Below are 21617 nucleotides of genomic sequence, written 5' to 3' on the forward strand. Positions count from 1 at the left end.
ATTCAGCCAAACATGATATAATCCCACTTTCGGGACCCATAACACCTTATTTCGGGTCCTGAAACCCATCATTTCGGGTCCTGAAATCACACTTTCAAGACCCTAAATTCAGCCAAACATAATATAATAGCACTTTCGGGTCCCGAAATCACACTTTCAGGACCCTAAATTCAGCAAATACACAATAATTTTAGTTTTCGGGACCCATAATTCAACCAAACACAATTAAATCATACTTTCGGGTCACGAAAACTTTGTTTCGAGACCCATAATGCAACAAATACACAATAATCATAGTTTTCCCTAACCCTAACCGCAAAACCCTAACCACAAAACCCTACGATTCTAAAAGAGAAGATGTCTTATTTACCTTGTCCTTGAAGATCTGGGAGATCTTGGAGTCTTGCATGGAGATTTACCTAGACCATCAGCCTGAAAAGAAAATATTACGAAATGAACACGAAAGCGGACGATTCTGAAACTGAAATATTAAAGAATGAGAAGTCTCTTACCATTTTTGATCGAAAGAAGAAAGTAGAAGTCGGGATGCCGGAGAGAAAAATCGCCAGAGAAGAAGCCGGTTCGTTCGCCGGAAGTGATAAATGAAAAGAAGAAAGAGAGGGAAGAAGAAAGAAGGGAAATAAAAACTGAAACGTTTTAATTTTTTTAAATTTTTTTTATTTTTTTTTCTCTCCTGGCTGGCAAGGCCACGTAAGATTAAGATTGTGGCTTGTTTATTATTATTATTTTCTTACATTTCTAGTTCTAACCTGAAAACTTACTAACCTTTCATACTCACTACATTCCTCCTGCCGAAGTTGCCGCCGCCGCCAAATTCTTAGCTGAACTTCCATATCTTCTTAAATCTTCAATTAATCGACGAAGTAAGGACCGACCACTCACAGCCACGACGACGAACTTCTGGGTCTTCTTCAATATTCAATTGATCGATCAACTAAGGACCGGCCACCCACCACGACGAACTCCCTTGCGACGAACTTCTGGGTCTCGAACGCATCTCCGGGTAATACAGTTGTTTGCTTGTCTAGATACATTTTTAGCTTTACTTCTGTCTTACACATTTATCTGGTCATCATCTATGGTGAAAAAATGTATAGCAGATACTTTTGATTCTACAATTCAAGAGGAACTTAGAGCAAAGCGAAAGATGATTAGGGCTTAGTTTTCAATAGCTCGAATAAGAATACAATTCTGGTTGATGATGATGCAAGTTTCATTCGAAATTTTCAGATAAATTCTCGAAGCAAAGCACCTGATTTAGGTTTAGGGTTTTATGGCAGCTAAATCAGTGATAACGGCTAGCTACTGTCCTTCCCTCCTCAAACTATCAACTCGTTTCCATGGCTCTCTTTCCTCCCAACCATTCTTTTCAGAAACCCAAGCTCAAGACAATGATGTTACCAAAGTACTCACCGTTATCAACTCGTCCTGTTCATCAACACAACTGAAACGATCTTTACAATCAAGTGGAATCTCCATCTCCAATGATTTGGTCGATAGGGTTTTGAAAAGGGTCAGATTTAGCCATTGCAATCCTCTTCAAGCTCTAGAGTTCTTCAATTTCACAGGCAGACTAAGAGGGTTTATTCACACATCCTATTCCTTAGACACCATGCTTTATATACTTGGACGGAGTCGAAAATTCAGTCTGATTTGGGATGTACTAATCGAAATAAAGGGTAAAGACCGATCGTTGATTTCAGTTCGGACTGTTAATATTGTCTTAGCTCGTGTTGCCAAGGTTTGTTCGGTTAGGCAGACGGTGGAATCGTTCAAGAAGTTTCGTAAGTTGGTTGTGGAGTTCGATACTAACTGCTTCAATGCTTTGTTGAGAGCTTTATGTCAAGAGAAGAGTATGACTGATGCGAGAAATGTGTATCACAGTCTTAAGTTTGATATGAAGCCGAATTTGCAGACTTTTAATATATTACTCTCGGGTTGGAAGTCTGTGGAGGAGGTAGAGACATTCTTTGATGAGATGCGAGAAATGGGAGTAAACCCTGACGTTGTTTCCTACAATTGTTTGATCGATGTGTATTGTAAAGGAAGATGTTTGGAGAAGGCTTACCAGGTGTTTGATAAAATGCGAGATGAGGATATAACACCCGATGTTATATCTTACACGAGTTTAATCGGGGGACTTGGGTTAATGGGTCAGCCCGATAAAGCGAGGGCGGTTTTAACCGAAATGAAGGAGTATGGTTGTTATCCGGATGTTGCAGCGTACAATGCTGTTGTGAGGAACTTCTGTATAGCAAAAAGGATCGGAGATGCTTATAGCGTGATGGATGAGATGGTGGGGAAAGGGTTGAAGCCTAATGCTGTTACCTACAACGTGTTATTTAGGTCGTTTTACTGGTTTAACGATATGAGGAGTTGTTGGAGCTTGTATATGAGAATGAAAGAAACGGGGTGTTTACCAAATACGCAGAGTTGTATGTTTTTGATGAAGATATTGAAGAAACACGAGAAGGTAGAGATGGCGATTGAGGTTTGGAACGATATGGTTGAAATGGGTTTTGGATCGTATAGCTTGGTTTCGGATGTGTTGTTTGATTTTCTTTGCGATATGGGTAAATTGGTTGAGGCGGAGAAGTGCTTGTTGCAGATGGTGGAGAAAGGGCAACGGCCTAGTGGTGTTTCGTTTAAGAGGGTTAAGGTGTTGATGGAGTTAGCTAATAAGAAGGAGGATCTTGAAAGATTGACTATGGTTATGGCGGATGCATTTGGTCCTCCTTTTAATGTTATTGAATTTGAAGAAGAAGAAAAAGACCCGTTAGAGCAATCAATTTCTTCTCGTTAAGGTATGCTTAAATTAGGTTTTAGGTGGTTGAATTTGGTATACCATGTATTTTATCAAATTTTGACCTGAGTTATTCATAATCCTGTAAAATGAGAGCGTTGTTGCGAATTTGATCTATTTTAAAATAGTAGATGTATTTTGCAGTGTTACATTTACGACAAAGGATATATATATGATAAAAAGGTTAATGAGACTATTATTGTATAACTCAATCTTTATCCATCCATACATAATTTCAGACTACTTACTAGTTACAACAGTATTGAATTATTAGATAGAATCTTCATTTTCTGTCTGGACATTGAGTAGGTTTTTGAGTTGAAATGTTCAATAAACATGATGCTGAAGTTCTAGACTACTTAGCCCACACTTCATTAAATTCCATTGTTTCTGAAGTTTCCTCAATTTACATCTTCTTTATTCATTTGTATTTGTTTCTCGCAATGTTTGTGTAAATGACAGATATCATGTCTTGACTAAGAGACCAAAAACAGATCTCAGAAAGAATCTACGAGAAATACGAGTAAGCCCTTTATCGAAATTAGGGATCGGGGGAAGTTGGTTCGACTCTCAATTCTATGGGTCAAACACGATGATTAGATGTTCAGGACAACATGACATTGCGGTCAGTCATGATTGGAGTAGAATAATGGAGGAGCAGCAAACCAGATGATTCGTAAATTTGAGACTGTTATTAGGTGGAGCCATTTAAAACAGACACGACATGCTGCAGGTATGTCCTTCACACTCAAGAAGAAGGATTTCAGGCAATCTGTCTAAACATTAATAGACTCTTATGGAAAATATTTATCTTTATATAACATATTAATAATATGCTATGCGCACTTAAGAAATTTGAAAAAGCATATTCATTGAAAAAACAAGCAACATAATCAATTTAGATAGGAAGGGACAAACACAAAAATGAAAACAGATGAGAGGATACCCTTAAACATGTAGGACTCTCTTGACAAGAAAACCAACAAAAACAAAACACAACCTTACCCTCTAATTCAACAAAGATATCAATTCAAGGCACCTCTACACAACACATTGAATGAACATCACCAAAAATCTGATGAGGCACCTCAATTTTATCAAACTTATCTTCCTCTTGTATACTAAGTGATGTAATACCAGATATTATATCATCTTCTTTCTTATAAGTAATAATTAAACTACGATCACCCAATGGTAGTTTACAAACTTTAAATCTTCCTCTCCAGTCATTGCTTGAACAACGTGATAAAACCTGATCATCTGCTTTAAACCCAAAGTAAAATTCATAGGGGCGAGAGTACAAACATAACTGTTCAGATTCAACCTGTTTCCATTCTTGTAATTCAAAATTGTACATCTCAATTCTCTTCTTGCAATAAGCAAGGTCAAGAGTTGCAACCATAAACTGGTTCCCAATTAAACGACCATGGCTGACGCCAACACTACATGTTGTCGGAGGCAGCTCAGACCACTCATCTTTCCGCACATCATACATCCATGCAGAATGTGAGCCACGAAAATGTGGAAATGTACCACTAGTGCCACCGGCAACAAATACCCGACAGTCATCAGAAGCAGCGATGGTAAAATGTAACCTACATATCGGCAGGCTCTTTCCTTGCCACCAGCGCCCAGTTGCAAACTCAAACACATACAATGGATTCCCGAGTTGACACTTCCAATGGACAGCATATTTCATCAAGATGAGTTTCCCTTGGGAGCTAACAATCTCGAAATCATCATCAATGGGATGAGGAAGAGGGGGGAGTATCTTACACACGCGACTCACAGGGTTAAAAACATTGATCTGACTTGGAGTGGGATGTGACAAAGATCTGAAAATGAGATTTTCCGGCAAGGATAAATCAGAAAAGCATGATGGAGGTTTGGATTGGAGCAAGCAAGCAAGGTGATTGATATGTCCAAGCTGTTTTCTGAGCAAGTAAAAATCACGGCTTTCAAGAAGCTCCAGCCATTTACTGCATACTAGAGATGCTTTGTATCTGGATTTGTTGGGAAGACGAGCCAAACACTCGAGAACAAGTTTATCAGGCAAACGAGAAGAATGTTTCATTTTTAATAATTGTTGTTGTTTAAGAGATTGAAGAAGATGATATGAGATATTAATAGATTCAGTTTTACCCTTACTGCCTTTTGGAATTGCCAATGCCATTAATGGTGGGTGGTATTTAATAAACTTGGGAGGATACGAAGAGATTCAGAACAAACCATATTAATACTGGTCGCTTTTATTTAATACTTGGTTGAGTGAGGGTGGTGGAAGATCGATGGAGTGTAGCTTTGGAAATTGATAAAAATGTTATAATCAATCCTTAATTAGGTTTATGTTATGATTTTTCATTTCTTAATTAATTCGCAGGTCGAGACTTCAGAACCACCTCTTTTATATAAGTTGTTAATGACACTAGCATTTAGCCCGTGCATTTGCACGAGTAATAATATAAAAAACTGTAAAAAAAATTACGGATAACATTTTTAATTTTATTTTTAACCGTTTTAAATTTATGGGTGGGTCAACACATAATCCGACCCAAGTATCCATTTACTCAACATTATTATATTATTATATATTAGTTAGTTAAAAAGTTGAACTTATATTAATATTAAAACGTACCGCATTTATCAAATTTGGTGTTTGAATTTAATATATAAAGTCTTTGTACCCTAGTTGGTTAAAGAGTTGTACTTGTTTTGTTAGGTTGCAAGTTCGAAACATACCTCTAGCATTTTTAATTTTATTTTTAACCGTTTTAAATTTAAAAACGGGTAAACCCACAATCCGACCCAAGTATCCAAATTAACCACAGCTCTCGACCCGGCAATCCGGACACTTTAAAAATTAAGCATCATTATATATATATATATATATATATAGATTAGTTAGTTACAAAGTTGAACTTATATTAATATTAAAACGTCCCGCATTTATCAAATTTGGTGTTTGAATTTAATATATAAAGTCTTTGTACCCTAGTTGATTAAAGAGTTGTACTTGTTTTGTTAGGTTGCAAGTTCGAAACATACCTCTAGCATTTTTAATTTTATTTTTAACCGTTTTAAATTTAAAAACGGGTAAACCCACAATCCGACCCAAGTATCCAAATTAACCACAGCTCTCGACCCGGCAATCCGGACACTTTAAAAATTAAGCATCATTATATATATAGAGATTAGTTAGTTACAAAGTTGAACTTATATTAATATTAAAACGTCTCGCATTTATCAAATTTGGTATTTGAATTTAATATATAAAGTCTTTGTACCCTAGTTGGTTAAAGAGTTGTACTTGTTTTGTTAGGTTGCAAGTTCGAAACATACCTCTTGCATTTTTAATTTTATTTTTAACCGTTTTAAATTTAAAAACGGGTAAACCCACAATCCGACCCAAGTATCCAAATTAACCACAGCTCTCGACCCGGCAATCCGGACACTTTAAAAATTAAGCATCATTATATATATATATATATAGATTAGTTAGTTACAAAGTTGAACTTATATTAATATTAAAACGTCCCGCATTTATCAAATTTGGTATTTGAATTTAATATATAAAGTCTTTGTACCCTAGTTGGTTAAAGAGTTGTACTTGTTTTGTTAGGTTGCAAGTTCGAAACATACCTCTAGCATTTTTAATTTTATTTTTAACTGTTTTAAATTTAAAAACGGGTAAACCCACAATCCGACCCAAGTATCCAAATTAACCACAGCTCTCGACCCGACAATCCGGACACTTTAAAAATTAAGCATCATTATATATATATATAGATTAGTTAGTTAAAAAGTTGAACTTATATTAATGTTAAAACGTCCCGCGTTTATCAAATTTGGTGTTGAATTTAAAATTTTAAGTCTTTGTAGCCTAGTTGGTTAAAGAGTTGTACTTGTTTAGTTAAAAAGTTGAACTTATATTAATATTAAAACGTGTCGCGTTTATCAAATTTGGTGTTGAATTTAAATTATAAAGTCTTTGTAGCCTAGTTGGTTAAAGAGTTGTACTTATTTTGTTAGGTTGCAAGTTCGAAACATACCTCTAGCATTTTTAATTTTATTTTTAACCGTTTTAAATTTAAAAACGGGTCAACCCACAATCCGACCCAACATACCTCTAGCATTTTTAATTTTATTTTTAACCGTTTTAAATTTAAAAACGGGTAAACCCACAATCCGACCCAAGTATCCAAATTAACCACAGCTCTCGACCCGGCAATCCGGACACTTTAAAAATTAAGCATCATTATATATATATAGATTAGTTAGTTAAAAAGTTGAACTTATATTAATGTTAAAACGTCCCGCGTTTATCAAATTTGGTGTTGAATTTAAAATTTTAAGTCTTTGTAGCCTAGTTGGTTAAAGAGTTGTACTTGTTTTGTTAGGTTGCAAGTTCGAAACATACCTCTAGCATTTTTAATTTTATTTTTAACCGTTTTAAATTTAAAAACGGGTAAACCCAAAATCCGACTCAAGTATCCAAATTAACCACAGCTCTCGACCCGGCAATCCGGACACTTTAAAAATTAAGCATCATTATATATATAGATTAGTTAGTTAAAAAGTTGAACTTATATTAATGTTAAAACGTCCCGTTTATCAAATTTGGTGTTGAATTTAAAATATAAAGTCTTTGTAGCCTAGTTGGTTAAAGAGTTGTACTTGTTTTGTTAGGTTGCAAGTTCGAAACATACCTCTAGCATTTTTAATTTTATTTTTAACCGTTTTAAATTTAAAAACGGGTAAACCCACAATCCGACCCAAGTATCCAAATTAACCACAGCTCTCGACCCGGCAATCCGAACACTTTAAAAATTAAGCATCATTATATATATATAGATTGTTTTCAAACATAGGTTGGAATAATAGTTAAGAATGGATCTGGAAGTAGAGTAGCTGGATTTTAACTAATGTAATAATATCTATGAAGGAGACTATATTTTATAATTTTAAATAAGTTTAGTTTCACCAGATTTTACAGTTTTTAGTTAAATCAGGATCAATATAGTATGTCAAATAAATAATTTTGGTAAAAAATAATAATTATGTAACGCTCAAATCTTGTCCCTCGGAGTAGGGATGATAATGTGACGGATCGGAGCGGAAAATGCTTTATATTTTAGAGTTTTTTTTTGGAAAAAAACTCGCTTAGACGTATATATTTGTACAACTAGCTCACTTAGACGTATATATTAATAAAATGTCATTTAAACCTATGTACTATCAAAAATTGGCTCATTTAGTCTCTTTTAATAACTATAGTTAACTTTTATTTTTAAATTTATATATTTATTAATTAAATATTAATATATTTTTTCACTCCTTCTTTTTCATTAATTAAACTAGATAATTTATTTTATTCTTAAATGTTTTATTATTTTAATATTAATTTTTATTTTTTATTTTATCTTTTTTTTATTAGTTTTTATTTCTTATATTTCTTAAATTCTCATTTTTTTTAATTTAACAATTTATTTATGAATTTTATGTTTTACTGTAATATTTTTTTAAGGATTTTTTTTATTTAATTTAATATAATAAAAATGATTTTTTTTCTTATTTAGTTTAATATAAATAAAAATAAAATTAATAATTTTTTATTTAATTTTTATTCACGACTTATATTAGTAGTAAAATAATTGTTTTGTCTAATATTTGATTATTACTATTTTGGTGTTTGATGAATGAGTTTTTATTATTATCTAATTCTTAATTTTTAATTAATTTATTTTTGTGTTGAAGGATTTTTATCGTTGAAAGAATTTTCATTGTTATATTCAATTATTGGGATTAAACAATTTTAAAATAATTAATGTGAATATAAAAAAATATATATAAAAAAGAAGAAGAAATATAGAGTTAAATTAATTAATGATGAATACTCATATATATAAAATAAAATTAAAATAATTAATCATAAATATTCATATAAAAATAATAAAAAATTATAAATAAAAAAAATAGAGGATTCATTTATAAGTAATAAATGAAATAATAAATGAAAAGGGAAGAGAGAGAAAATATATTAATATTTAATTAATAAATATATAAATTTAAAAATAAAAGTTAACTATGATTACTAAAAAGGCTAAATGAGCCAATTTTTAATAGTACTTTTTAATAGTACGTACGTTTAAATGACCTTTTATTAGTACGTACGTTTAAGTGAACTAGTTGTACAAGTAAATACGTCTAAGTGATCTTTTTTTTTAAATTAAAGGAGAACTTGACACCCAACAACCATGATCATGACCTCCCATCTTAAACTCAAAGCGTTTTCAGATGGAATCGAATCCGCGATCTTTGAGTCTCTTAAACCGACTCTTGTCACTGGGCTAGTGAGATTATTTTGGAATTTTTTTACTATCACCCACAATGTCGCTATATATTTTTACAAAATAAAATATATTTTAATAAAATTATATAAACGACTTTTTAATATTATATATATATATATATATTTTGTGAAAGACGACGTAGCGTCAATTAAATAAAAAGGCACAAAAGAGTTACATGAGTTTAAAGGAAATCGGAGTAAAAACAAACTGAATGAAAAACAATAATGAAAAATGAGAGATAACAAATGAGAATCGAGAATTAAAGTGCAATGAAATCAGTGGTGATGGTGACTTTCTCGTAAGCGATGTTCCAATTATGACAGATTAATCAATTCTTCTCGCATATGGGAATACGTCTTATAATATTGAAAATTATATTATTCTAAAAAAATAAACTTAAAACTTTTATAAACTATGAAAAAAAAATCTCGTTAGGAGCAGTTTTTATCGCGCATCAGCTCGATAATCGTTGTTCCATAACTCACATTGCTCTTAGGTTTCGAGTGGAACGAGTAATCAAAATGGAAGACATGATTAGAGCTCATTTTAGAAGTTTTAATTTTGAACTAGCTTTAACTTTTTAGATTCGTCACATAATTTACTTTTGAAAAATTATGAATAAAAAATATTTTGTGTAGAATCTGACTCTTGTCAAATAATGAAAAACGATACAAAATTATCAATTATTTTCATAATTTTAGTCTTAAAAACGTCTTCATAATTTTAGTCTTAAAAATGTCATACCTTCCTAAAAAAACAAAGTAATTTATCGCATCTCGGCGTTTTATCACTTCCGCACCTTTTATTGACATCTTCAAACCCCTTTGTAGAAAAATGAGTTTTCAACCTATCTTTTTGCGTTATACTAATTGAATCAAAAGTAATACAATTCAATTTAGATATGACCTTAAATGACGCATCAAACAAATGCTTATAAAATTTGACAATACTCGTAGAGATTTCTAGTTCACTATCATGAACTTCCCCCTATTTTTTTAAATGTTTATACAATATTATATAAACGATTTAAACCTAATAACAAAACAATACAAAAATACGAGTGCTTATTTTTGTCACCAAACACACTTGAAATACCACAAAAATTAATTAATCATTTGAGAACAATAATAAAAATATAAACAAAATATGCTCACTAATGAACAAACCTAACATAACATTTATCGTTAATAAATTCAGATATTCTCAAAAAGATTAATGAGTTCACCGATCACTTACACTGATTTTCTAGAAAAGATATCCCTTATCGTCCATACATTATAATCATTAAATAAAATATTACATAAACATTAAAAAAATTAAAACAAGATATATCACAAAAATAAATGTCAAATTTATTAAAATAAAATAAATATATTTTTTTTTTATCAAAATAACATATTATATAAATAGTAAAATAAAATATATTAAGTAAATATTTAAATAAAATAAAATACACTACAAAATAAGTTAAACTTAGATAAATTTATTAAAATTAAATATTTATTTTATTTGACTTTTCTTATTTAATAAATTAGTTTTTATTATAATACATTTTATTTTAATGTTTATTCTAACTAAAAAGAATGTGTATAGTTTTAAGAAAAATAAATTCTAAATGAATAATATATATATATATTTTTATATATTTTTACTAAATGTAGGAAGAATGGTAAATGTAACAATATATTTCCCCTTTTTATTGTATAGAATTTCAAAATTTGAATGAAACTGAGATATATGTTTTATTTTGAATTATTTGATTATTTAAAATAATTTTTTATTATATTATATATTTTTAAAAATTAAATTTTTCAATTTCTTAATTAAAATATCAAAATGTTTATATTTATTTTATACAAAACTAAAATTTAAAATATAAATAATAATGTAATCGAAACATTTTAATCAAATAAATTTTTTAATTTATTATCTATATATATATCATGATGTTTATTTTTCAAATTTATTTATTTTGTGGTTAATTTAGATATATACGTGAGAGTAATGAATATTTGATGGATCGTAGGTTATTCTGTCCATAAACTTTAAATAGTTCAATTTAAAAAACTAAAACATACTCTACCAAGATAACGTAGTAGTAAGAATCGGTTCAAAAGATCAAAATGTCATGAGTTCGATTCCATCTGTTCTCATTTAATTCAAAAACTAAAACATAATATTAATATAAATAGAGGTAAGAAACTTGAAAACAATATTTATATGAGCAACAATCTAACCAACTAAGTTAGTTATAATTTATATTTTAAAACCAATAAAATAAATGTAAATACACATGATGATGATATATACAAAATAAAAATCAAAATATTAAAAAGATTTTTAGGCACATTAAAAAAATAAAAATAAAAATATATGCAACCATAATGAAATGCGCAAAAAAGATAAAATATATTTTTATGTCTTTTTCACTATAAAAATCGTCATTAGTCGGTTAGCATCTCTAAATTTGTTTGTAATTTTAACAATCTAATCATGACATTAAACACATTAAAACATGATACGAAAAACAAATTACTATACAATAAACAACAATTATCTATTTTGATACCAAGTGAAATATCCAAATTGATCCAACAAGCTCTAAATACAAGTACTATAAACATTGAAAAAATTAGGAAGATTCCCGTACAATGCAAACAGATAAAAATATAAACAAAACAAATTTAATAAAATAAATTATAATAATATGTATTTAATTTTTAAAATTCTTAATAAATTACGAATAATATATTCAAATAAAAAATAGAAACTCTCATTCTACATTTTATTCACAATAGTAAAAAATACATCTTTTCACATATCTCATTACATATTTTTTCCCAATAAAACCTCTCATCTCGTGACTTTACACTTTTACTTTGGTCAATCAAATATTTTTAATTTTAACCATTTTAAGTTTATGTGCGGATCAACCCACAATCCGACCCAAATATTTATTTACTCTCACATATATATCCAAATTAAGCACAGTTCTCGACCTGACAATCCGAACACTTTGAAATTAAACATCATTATATATATAGAAAACAAACCTCATATTCTGTAAGATGACTTAGTTATATATTATTCGTTCATCTTTTTTATACGTTACAAATTTGTGAACAAAGTTAAAGGACTATCAAGATTGATGGTAACAGATGAGATTGACAAAAACATTTTAGTAACCTTCTTACTAACAAATTTTGAATCACTAAAAAACAAATATCATGAGTAATTATAAGGAGTCGCATCCCTCCAAATCAAAACCCTAACATGATAAAAAAAAGTCTATATAAAAAGAGGAATGATAAACTCAGCGAAAGGGACAACAAAAGCAAAACCATGAATCCGACGTGGCCTCCCACGTTGCCCCCACATCCCAAAACACACATTTCGAGTCCCAAAATGTTTATTTTGGGTCCCGAAAAATCACATTTTGGGACTAGAATTTATTTATTTTTTTGTCCCGAAATGAGCATTTCGGGACATTTTTAGTTATGTCTCTTCTACCCACGTGCATTTTAGGACATTTTTAATTTTTCTCTCTCCTACCCACATGGCATGCCACGTCGATTCGTGGACTTACTTTCTATAATATTTTCGTTGAGTTTATCATTTTTCATAAAAAAATATAGTGTATGTACATTACCTCATAATCAAATTTGACATATGTAATATTTTTTTGCAAACTATTTGACATATGCATTCAACCGTGGCTATTTCTAAGTTGTTAGACTCGTAACTTTTTTTTTTTTTTATCATTTTGCCCCCATATAATTGGATTCTGCACTGAAAATAAAACCTCTCAATTATGATATCTTACATTTCTCAACCATTAAAAATATTAAATAAAACCTCTCAATTATGATATCTTATATTTTCTCAACCATAAAAAATTATTAACTATTGGTATGCTGATGGTTAGTTTTGAGATCAATCAGGATGAGAAAACGTAGCTCACTAAATGACGTATGAATCTTGTTAGTAAATGTTCTAGGAGTACGAAATCTAACAGTTGCATGAGCATCAATGTACTGTGCAAACCTTAAAACTGCTATTTGTCCATAAGGCCAATCAGAATGAACAATGATGTCCTGAGGGTTCTTAATTGCAACAATTACCATAACAATCATATGAAACTTCTCCCATGTCTTCCTAAGGTTGATCTATAACAAATGTAATTGTATATTCTATATTGTTCAATAGTAAAACTTTCAGCAAAATGATCACTTTTTCTACTTTCATAGGGTTATAGACAATAAAATTAGAGATTCAATAACATAACTATCTAAACTTGCAAACATAAAGAAATTTGCATCATCATAAACAAAGAAAAACATAAACTACTATGTAAACAAAGATGATTGAAGATCATCATTGTAGCGCTTGAATACGTATCTCCCCACCTAGAAATCACAATTTTTTGTTCCGAGATTCACTCAATCTGCCAACATAGAATAAGTCAGATCAGAAAGATGTGTAGGAGAATGCAAGTTTTGAAGCAAAAGTCAAACTAGAGACTGAGAGTCTAAGTTAGGATCCATAGCTCACACCATTCTCCAAATCAAACAAATAAGTTAGATCAGAAATTTAGACAATCTAGTCATTATTACAATACTACGATGAATACCTGAACCAAATCGATAAATAAAACAATCTGGCCATCATCCGGGAGATGATATTACTATTATAACTAGCAATTTTTAACATGAGATAAAACAATAAGATAGGTAGGAGAATGTAGATTGTTTAACAAATAGTCAAATCAGTGGTTAAAAGTATAAGTTAGGATCCCTAACTCACAATATTCTCAAAATCAAACAAATACTTGGTCATCAGTTTCAAGTGTAACACTGCCACGATGAGTATCTGAATTAGATCGGTAAATAAAACTGTTAAATTAAGTAAAATGGGGAAATTGTTAAATTAAGTTAAAAGAGGAAATCGTTAAATTAAGTTGAATTGTGAAAAAAAGTTTATTTGATTAAAATGAACTTAGGATAATTAAAATGAACACACTTAGTTTTGATGAATGAATAAAACTAAGTTCAGAGTTTTGATGAATGAATAAAACTAAGTTCAGCAATGTGTTAATGCGCAGGTAAATTAAAGACTCGCTAACAACAGAGTTAACATCAGCTGAGCTGTTTCATCAGCAGAGTTGCGCTGACAGTAGAGTTATTCTATCAACTGAGCTACTCCATTAGCATAGTTCGCTGACAGTAGAGTTGCACTGACAATAGAGTTACTCTATCAACTGAGCTGCTCCATCAGCAGAGTTGCGCTGACAGCATAGTTGCTCTATCAGCTGAGCTGCTCTATTAACAAAGTTCGCTGGTAGTAGAGTTGCGCTGACAACATAGTTTCTCTATCAGCTGAACTGCTCCATCAGCAGAGTTTGCTGACAGTAGAGTTGATCAACAGTAGAGTTCGCTGATAGAAAAGTTGATCAACAACAAAGCTCACTATAAGTAGAGTAGTTCATCAACAAAGTTGATCAATAGTTGAGTACACTATCAATAGAGTAGTAGCTCATCAGTAGAGTTTATCAACATTTGGGTACTCTATCAGAGTAACTCATCAGCAACAGAGTAGTAGCTCATCAGTAAAGTTGATCAACAGTTGAGTACGCTATCAGTATAGCTGATTATCAACTGAGTACACTATCAGCAGAGTAACTCACCGATAGAGCTGATTACCAGCTGAGTACGCTATCAGTAGAGTAGCTCATTAACTAAGTTGATCATCAACAGAGCTGATCATCAACTGAGTTCCACATCTGCTAAATACAACAAAATGTATAATTAGCTCTTTGCTCCGACATGCAAAATGACAAACAGATATTCCATTCCATTGCACATTAAAACCCTGTACGCCAGGACATTCAAAACAATAAATGAATATTCCATTTCATTGCGCACTAAAACCCCGTACGCTAGGTATACGACAAACCTACAGTTGCCACATATCGACAAAATGGATTCGACCATTGCCATGCTTCAAATATAAAAAAGCATCAAAGAACAACTTTAAAGCTCTTAGTTTTTCTGCTTCTTGTTCTCCCGGTCACTCTATCTCTCTCGGTTCTAAGCAAGCTCGAAAAGCTCGTTTTCTAAGTTCTTTACAAGTCACTAAGTTGCGCATACACGAGAGACATTTTTTGTTGTATCATTCGATAATCATATTACTTGTGTAAGTTGAACAGATAGTCATTTGTTCAACAAAATAGTGTGAGAGCTAGAAGTTCAGAATAGTCAAGTGTTAAGACTTGTGATCTGAGTGATTTTGTTTAGCGGTTATACAAATCAAAGATTTCTAGTGGAATCCTTCTGAAAACAGAAGAAGGGGTGACGTATGAGTTTTATCTCCGAACATTCATATAATCTTGTGTTGTCTTTTCATTGCTTCATTCATTCATATAACTGTCGCTTCAAATCCTGCAAGTATTTTCCGTACTTGAAACCGTTCAAGAGCTTACTACGATTTGTCCAAGAATATAAACATATTTTCAGTCCTTAACAGGATTAAAATCGCATTTAAGTGAAAAATATAACAACAATATCCAACCCCTTCTACTATTGTCTTCGATCCTAACAAAAACAATCTAGCCATAAGTTTGAAGTTGAGATTACTACTGTAATTGTCAATTTTCAACATTAGAGTATCAACTTTTATTCAATAAAAACTATGTATTTGAGTATATATATATATATAATCATAGATAAATGAGTTTAGAGAAAATAGGACATTAAAAAATGGTACGTGGAGTTTTCATGCTTCATGTGTCTAGATTGAAACGTTGGAGAGCCCTAGAGAACGATTTGGGGAAAACGCATGAAATGATTATACCACAATGAATACCAACTAAAATTCTGTATTTGAGTACATAGATTGATACAAGTAAATGAGTTTAGAGAAAATATTACCTTAAGAAATGACGATAGGGAATTTTCATGCTTCATGTGTCTGGATTGAGAAGATAATTATATATTGATAAGAGTAAATGAGTTTAGAGAAAAGATGACCTTAAGAAATGATGACGTTGAGTTTTCCTACTTAATGTGTCTAAATTGAGAACGTTGAAAAACGCTGAATAACAATTTACGAAAGACACATGAAATGATTATACCACGATGAATACCAACAAAAACATGAGAGCATCATTTCTTATCCAACAAAAACTCCGTATTTGAGTAAAAGAATAATCATATATTGATAAAAATTAGGATTAGAAATCGTTACAATAATAAGTAATTATAACTATAGAGTAAAATTCTAATTCAACTTAAATTTTTAATAAATAATTAAATATTTTTAAAATATAATTTTAATTTAAAAATTAAAAAGATTAATACATTTAATATATATATATATAATATACTTATAATTTGTAAAATTAATAATAAATTAGAAGATATTTTAAGTAATGTTTTTTTAAATAATATATATTGTAAGCACTAAAAATTTACACACTAATTTATAAAATTAAAATAATTATTTTGACTTATTTTTGAATAAATAAAATCAAAATAATTAACCCCATGACCAAAACCCATTTAACACAAATTAATTAAGCTAATTATTGTGATAATTAGAGCCTAATTAATTAAGGAAAATAGTCATAAAATTATTTGGGATAAATGTTGTATTCATTTATCTTAAAATAATTTTAGAAAAAAATAAGATTAAAATAAATAATTTAGAATGAAATGAGGTACCCATTTCATCTCCTAAAATTATTTATTTAACCCTAAAAATATACAAAAACAAATAAAGAATTGATAAAATATTTGCCATATTTATTTTAGTATTTTGTATATTTAAAAAGATTAAAATTAAAGCTAAAAGGGTGAAAGAAAAACCAATTTCAAACAAATCCTTAAAGATTTAATAAAAAAAATATATAATCGTAATCGGGTCTAGCTGAAACTGGGAAAAAAAGCTACAGCCAAAAACTAGGCCATCAGATAAGTGCTGGGATCTCATCCGACAACCCAAGCGCGCCCGTGTAGCCCGCTGCAACGGAGGGAACGCGTGCCCGCACCGCACCCTATAAACTAATTGGACGTTAACCGCATTAGCTAGATCGCTAACGGAATGCCCAGACATTGACGTATCGCCAACGAAACGCCTAACCGCACTCAAAATAACATTGTTTTGAGTGCCACCTTCGTCTCTAATGCGACACCGGAAAGATAAGATCAAAGACCCATCTTTGATCTTCTCTTTTTGGAACTTACTCCATAGTCAACAATTTCGGCTGATTTAAAGCCTAAAATGATCACCCTACCACGGTGATCATTTCTCCTACAAAAATAGTGATGATTCATCCCTATTTCAGCAAGTTGACTAAAGAAAAACCAAAACGTCATTAATTACTTTTGACTACTTCAGTCTACTTGAAGCCTCCACCGATTTAGGGCAACTATAAATAGACCCCCCGAGTCATTCTGAAGTCAAAAGATCCACTCTCCACCTTCCAATTATCGATTTTTAGAAATCCGCCATTAAAGCTTTCAGATTTTTTTGAAAACTTTGGATAAGACCTTAAAGCTTGGATCTGAGCTTCCCAACAACTTTCCTAAGGTCTAATGAGTATTTTCTAATTTCTGGTAAGGATTCTATCATCCTCTAATTCATATTTACAGTTTGAATTTGAAATTTTTATATTTCAAATTGCATAAGCTTATATGCTTGTTGTTTATGGTATTTTATGGTTGAATATTGATCATAGGATTATTTAGAAACTTTCTGGATAAAATAGAATCGATCAATTGGTCTCAAAAGTAAAAACCCAAATTTGAATTTTTTAAAATCCAAACATCGGGTTTGTTGTTCTTGGGTTAATTCTGTTGAATCACAGCCCACAAATCATTCCAATATGATTATAATGATGTTGGGCAACTATTTGGATCATGTATGATCCATCCTGGTCATGTTTGATTAAAATCAAAATTTTCAAAATAATTGAAATTTTTTAGTTATTGATTTGGTCAAAATGAACCGACAATGTTCTTGTTTTGGTACCAATCAAGTATATGGGTATAAGGAAGTTATTGGGTATCTCATTTCCCCTCAAAACAACTTTAAAATAAAAAAACTCAAAATTTGATCACAAACTGTTTTGAACGATTTAATTAGCATCTAAGTTGATTGGTACCTTGAGATGATGATCAACATGTTCCTATGAGCTTTGTGAAGCTATCCAAACCCTTGGATCAAAGAATCTAAACTAAAAAATGAATTTTAAAAAATGAACCTTGTTGTTCTTGAGGACCGAGGCTTGTTAGCCTAGGACCGAGAAATTCGAATCTAGGACCAAGACCTAGGACCAATAATTTCAACAATATCGAAAGGTTCGACCGATGATCTTGAGCTAGTATCGAGAGGTCCGAGTGATAATTTTAATCTAGGACCAAGAGGTCCAACCTAGGACCGAGTATCCCCAAACCTAAGACCGCTGAACTTAGCCCAAAGCTAACCCAAGACCGGTGAGTTTATGCACCCATATCGAGAAACTTAGCCTAGTGCTAATCCAGGACCGATGGATTTGCACACCCAAACCGGTAATTTCAGCCAAGGACCGAGTGTCATTAGCACCCAGACCAAGGGACTTCGACACTCCGACCGAAGATCCCGAGCCTCGACCTAGGCTGAGGATTTTTAGACCGAACCTGTTTGGTTCCCCTTTTCAAAACTAAAATTATTTTTGTAATTTTGGAGCACCAAAACATTTTTTAAAAATCCCAAAAAATTAGAAAATGATTTCAAAATATTTTTGGGAAATTTTCACAAAAAAATATTTCGAGTAAGCACTTGTTTGGTGTTTATTTCTAAACCCTAACATTCTTAAAAACGACTGATATTCTTCATGTATAATCCTCTCTAGCGATCATCAGCAACATGTACCACCATTTAAATATTGTTGTTTTAATATTTTAAATAACGCTAAAACCTATAAGCATGACTATAACCGAAAAACTAATTGGTTAAAATTCAAATCTTAAACAACCGATTTTCAAAAGTTAACTTTATAAGTAGAGACCGTTTTCTAAACGGGCATAGAGGATGAAGCGCGAAAGCCCCTTTCCCGAGTATCACCAAACTAAGAACTAAAATAAACTCTGGCCAATACGTTTGTACACGCCAACTTTTATTGATTTTCAAAAATCAATTGGCGATTCTGTTTCAAACAAATAATCTTTTAAAGTAATTATGTTTAATTAATTTAAATTAACGGATTTTTAAAAATAAAATTGTGATTTGATTACCACAAATCACCAGTTTATTTAAAATTGAACCCATAAAATTAATTTAAGTTGCGACATACTCTCGTATGTTTCTTTCGGCAAGAAATATTCACAACGCCTCCATGGAAAACTCGAAACTTTCTTTGGAGCCCTTTTCCATTCTCATAATTCAATATTGTACACCTTAATGTCACGCTTCTTACTCAACAACCAAAAGGAGATAGTTATAACAATGAATTTGTTCCCAATTACCTCACCTCTACTGATGCCGTCAACATGTTTGAATGAGGCAACTCAGACCACTCGTCTTTCCTAACATCATACATCCATGAAGAATCAAAGACGCCACATTCTAGATGGATTCCACGTGCGACAAATACTCGACAATCATCAGAAGCAACCATAGCGGAAAGTGATTTCCTTGTCGGCAAGCTCTTTCCTTGACGCTATCGTCCAATTGCAAAATCAAACGCAAACAATGAATTCATGTGTTGACTATTTAGGGGGCTGAGTATTTCATTAAGATGAGTTTTCCTTCGGAACTAACAATCTGGCAATCATCATCAATGAGAAATGCGAGATTAGGAAGTGGATGGAGTATTTTACACACCACTAAAAGGGTCAAAAACATTGATAACATGACTTGGAGTTGGAGGTGGGTTTGAAGATGATCTCCTCTAAGGTATTTCTTGTTAGAAATCTTGTCTTGAAATAACAGAAAATATAAATAAAATGGTGTTACAAATAAAAAATAAAATAAGATATAGGAAGAACGAAATCACCGATTGAGATGTTGATTCGAGGCACGTGCTTAACAAATTTTCCTTAAAATAATTCCACTGTCTCCCGTTTGTGCTGGAGCTTATCGTAGATGGCTGTCTCTTAGGGTACAACGAATCTAGTAGTGATTCTGCACTGAAATCACTACGCATCAAACTTGATCAATGTACCTAAACTATCACCGGGTTTCAACGGAAAATATCGAGTAAAGAACTTGAAGAACACTCACAAAATAAGAGGAGACTTTTGGAATTCTAGAGTGAGAAAATATAAGAAGATGAAGTGGTTTGAGATTAGAGACGAGGGGTTTTATATTGTTGAAAAGATAATCTTTCATAAAATAAAATCAACCATTAATTTTTTATCTAACACGATTGTCTTTTCATTGTCCTTTGCATTTTCTCTTAATTAGAAAATACACGTTAAATGATTTTCTAAATTGCTAATAAATTGATAGCAATAATATCATGAAGGTTACAATGTCAATTAACAAAATTAAATATATTTAATTTGATAATTGTTCTTTAAGTCATTAAATGTTTATTACATATTTAACAAATTAATTATAATAATTTAATTATTTAGATCAAATTTCACTTTAATTCACGTTTAAATTTCGTGTGAATTTTGTTTGAATATTATTTGATTTTATTTATCTAAATTCTCATTTCCATTCATTAATGGAATTTATGAATTAGTTTAAAATTCTAACATTTCTGACATACGATAAAAACGTGTCGGAGGAGGAGGATGGGGTTGAAGCAAACAAGCCAAGTGATGGATATGTCCAAGTTATTTATGAGCAAGTAAAGTTCACGACTTTCAATAAGCTTAAAACATTTTCAGCATACAAAAGATGATGTGTATCTGGACTTGTTAGGAAGACGAAAAAACACACGAGAATCATTTCATCATGCAAAAGAGAAAGATTCATTTTTAATAGATGTTTTTTCTAGGACAAAGAAGATGGTGTAATGAGATGATGGGTCAATCGTAGTGCTTCAAGATTATGAGATGAAAGATTGATTGAGCATTGATTGACTAAAGTTTATTAAAAAAGAGATTGATAATGTTTGAGATTTTTTATTTGATTAAAGTGAAAGTGTAAGATCACGAGATACGAGATTCATTGTGAAAAATATGTAAGAAGATGAGTTGTTTTACCGAAGTGAATAAAATGTGGAATGCGAATGTTCTATTTTTTATTCTAATATATTATTCGTGATTTATTAAAAAATTTAAACATTGAATACATATTTTCAAATTATTATATTTTTTTATTAAATTTATTTTGTTTATATTTTTATTCTTATATATCGCACGAGAATTTTTTAATTTTTTTTTAAAGATAATACAAAATGTGTCACGGGCCACTCTTTATACATTAGGCGGATTTTAATCGTGCAGCACAAA

General features: G+C 31.0%; 3 protein-coding genes across 4 annotated transcripts; 1 reads left to right on the forward strand and 2 right to left on the reverse strand.

The window, feature by feature from the left end:
• The first annotated feature begins 812 nt into the window (after window positions 1-812).
• LOC124917228 (putative pentatricopeptide repeat-containing protein At1g02420) lies at window positions 813-3081 on the forward strand. 2 transcript variants are annotated; one of them, XM_047457702.1, is made up of 2 exons: window positions 813-1024; window positions 1122-3081. In XM_047457702.1, exon 2 carries the CDS (start codon window positions 1295-1297, stop codon window positions 2822-2824), a length of 1530 nt encoding a protein of 509 aa, XP_047313658.1. In that variant the 5' UTR covers window positions 813-1024; window positions 1122-1294; the 3' UTR covers window positions 2825-3081. The 2 variants fall into 2 exon arrangements, with proteins under 2 accessions (XP_047313658.1, XP_047313664.1); XM_047457708.1 differs by having other exon boundaries at window positions 1252-3081.
• Window positions 3082-3854: 773 nt separating this feature from the next.
• Window positions 3855-4997, reverse strand: LOC124912164 (F-box/kelch-repeat protein At2g44130-like). Its single transcript, XM_047452726.1, has one exon. It carries the CDS (start codon window positions 4995-4997, stop codon window positions 3855-3857), a length of 1143 nt encoding a protein of 380 aa, XP_047308682.1.
• An 8076-nt stretch (window positions 4998-13073) lies between these two features.
• Window positions 13074-19828, reverse strand: LOC124912173 (40S ribosomal protein SA-like). Its single transcript, XM_047452738.1, has 2 exons — window positions 19682-19828; window positions 13074-13340 (listed from the first exon to the last, which is right to left on the reverse strand). Exons 1-2 carry the CDS (start codon window positions 19826-19828, stop codon window positions 13074-13076), a joined length of 414 nt encoding a protein of 137 aa, XP_047308694.1.
• Window positions 19829-21617: the final 1789 nt, after the last annotated feature.

This window comes from Impatiens glandulifera, chromosome 1 (assembly GCF_907164915.1).
Source record: "Impatiens glandulifera chromosome 1, dImpGla2.1, whole genome shotgun sequence".
NCBI classification, from domain to species: Eukaryota; Viridiplantae; Streptophyta; class Magnoliopsida; order Ericales; family Balsaminaceae; genus Impatiens; species Impatiens glandulifera.

Excerpts from the sequence above, each read along its gene's own strand:
- LOC124917228 (XM_047457702.1), top strand. The coding sequence starts at position 1,295 with ATGGCAGCTAAATCAGTGATAACGGCTAGCTACTGTCCTTCCCTCCTC.
- LOC124912164 (XM_047452726.1), bottom strand. The coding sequence starts at position 4,997 with ATGGCATTGGCAATTCCAAAAGGCAGTAAGGGTAAAACTGAATCTATT.
- LOC124912173 (XM_047452738.1), bottom strand. The coding sequence starts at position 19,828 with ATGGTTGCTTCTGATGATTGTCGAGTATTTGTCGCACGTGGAATCCAT. Across the intron at positions 13,341-19,681 it reads TGTTGACGGCATCAGTAGAG|ATCAACCTTAGGAAGACATG; the intron begins GTGAGGTAATTG and ends CATTTGTTATAG.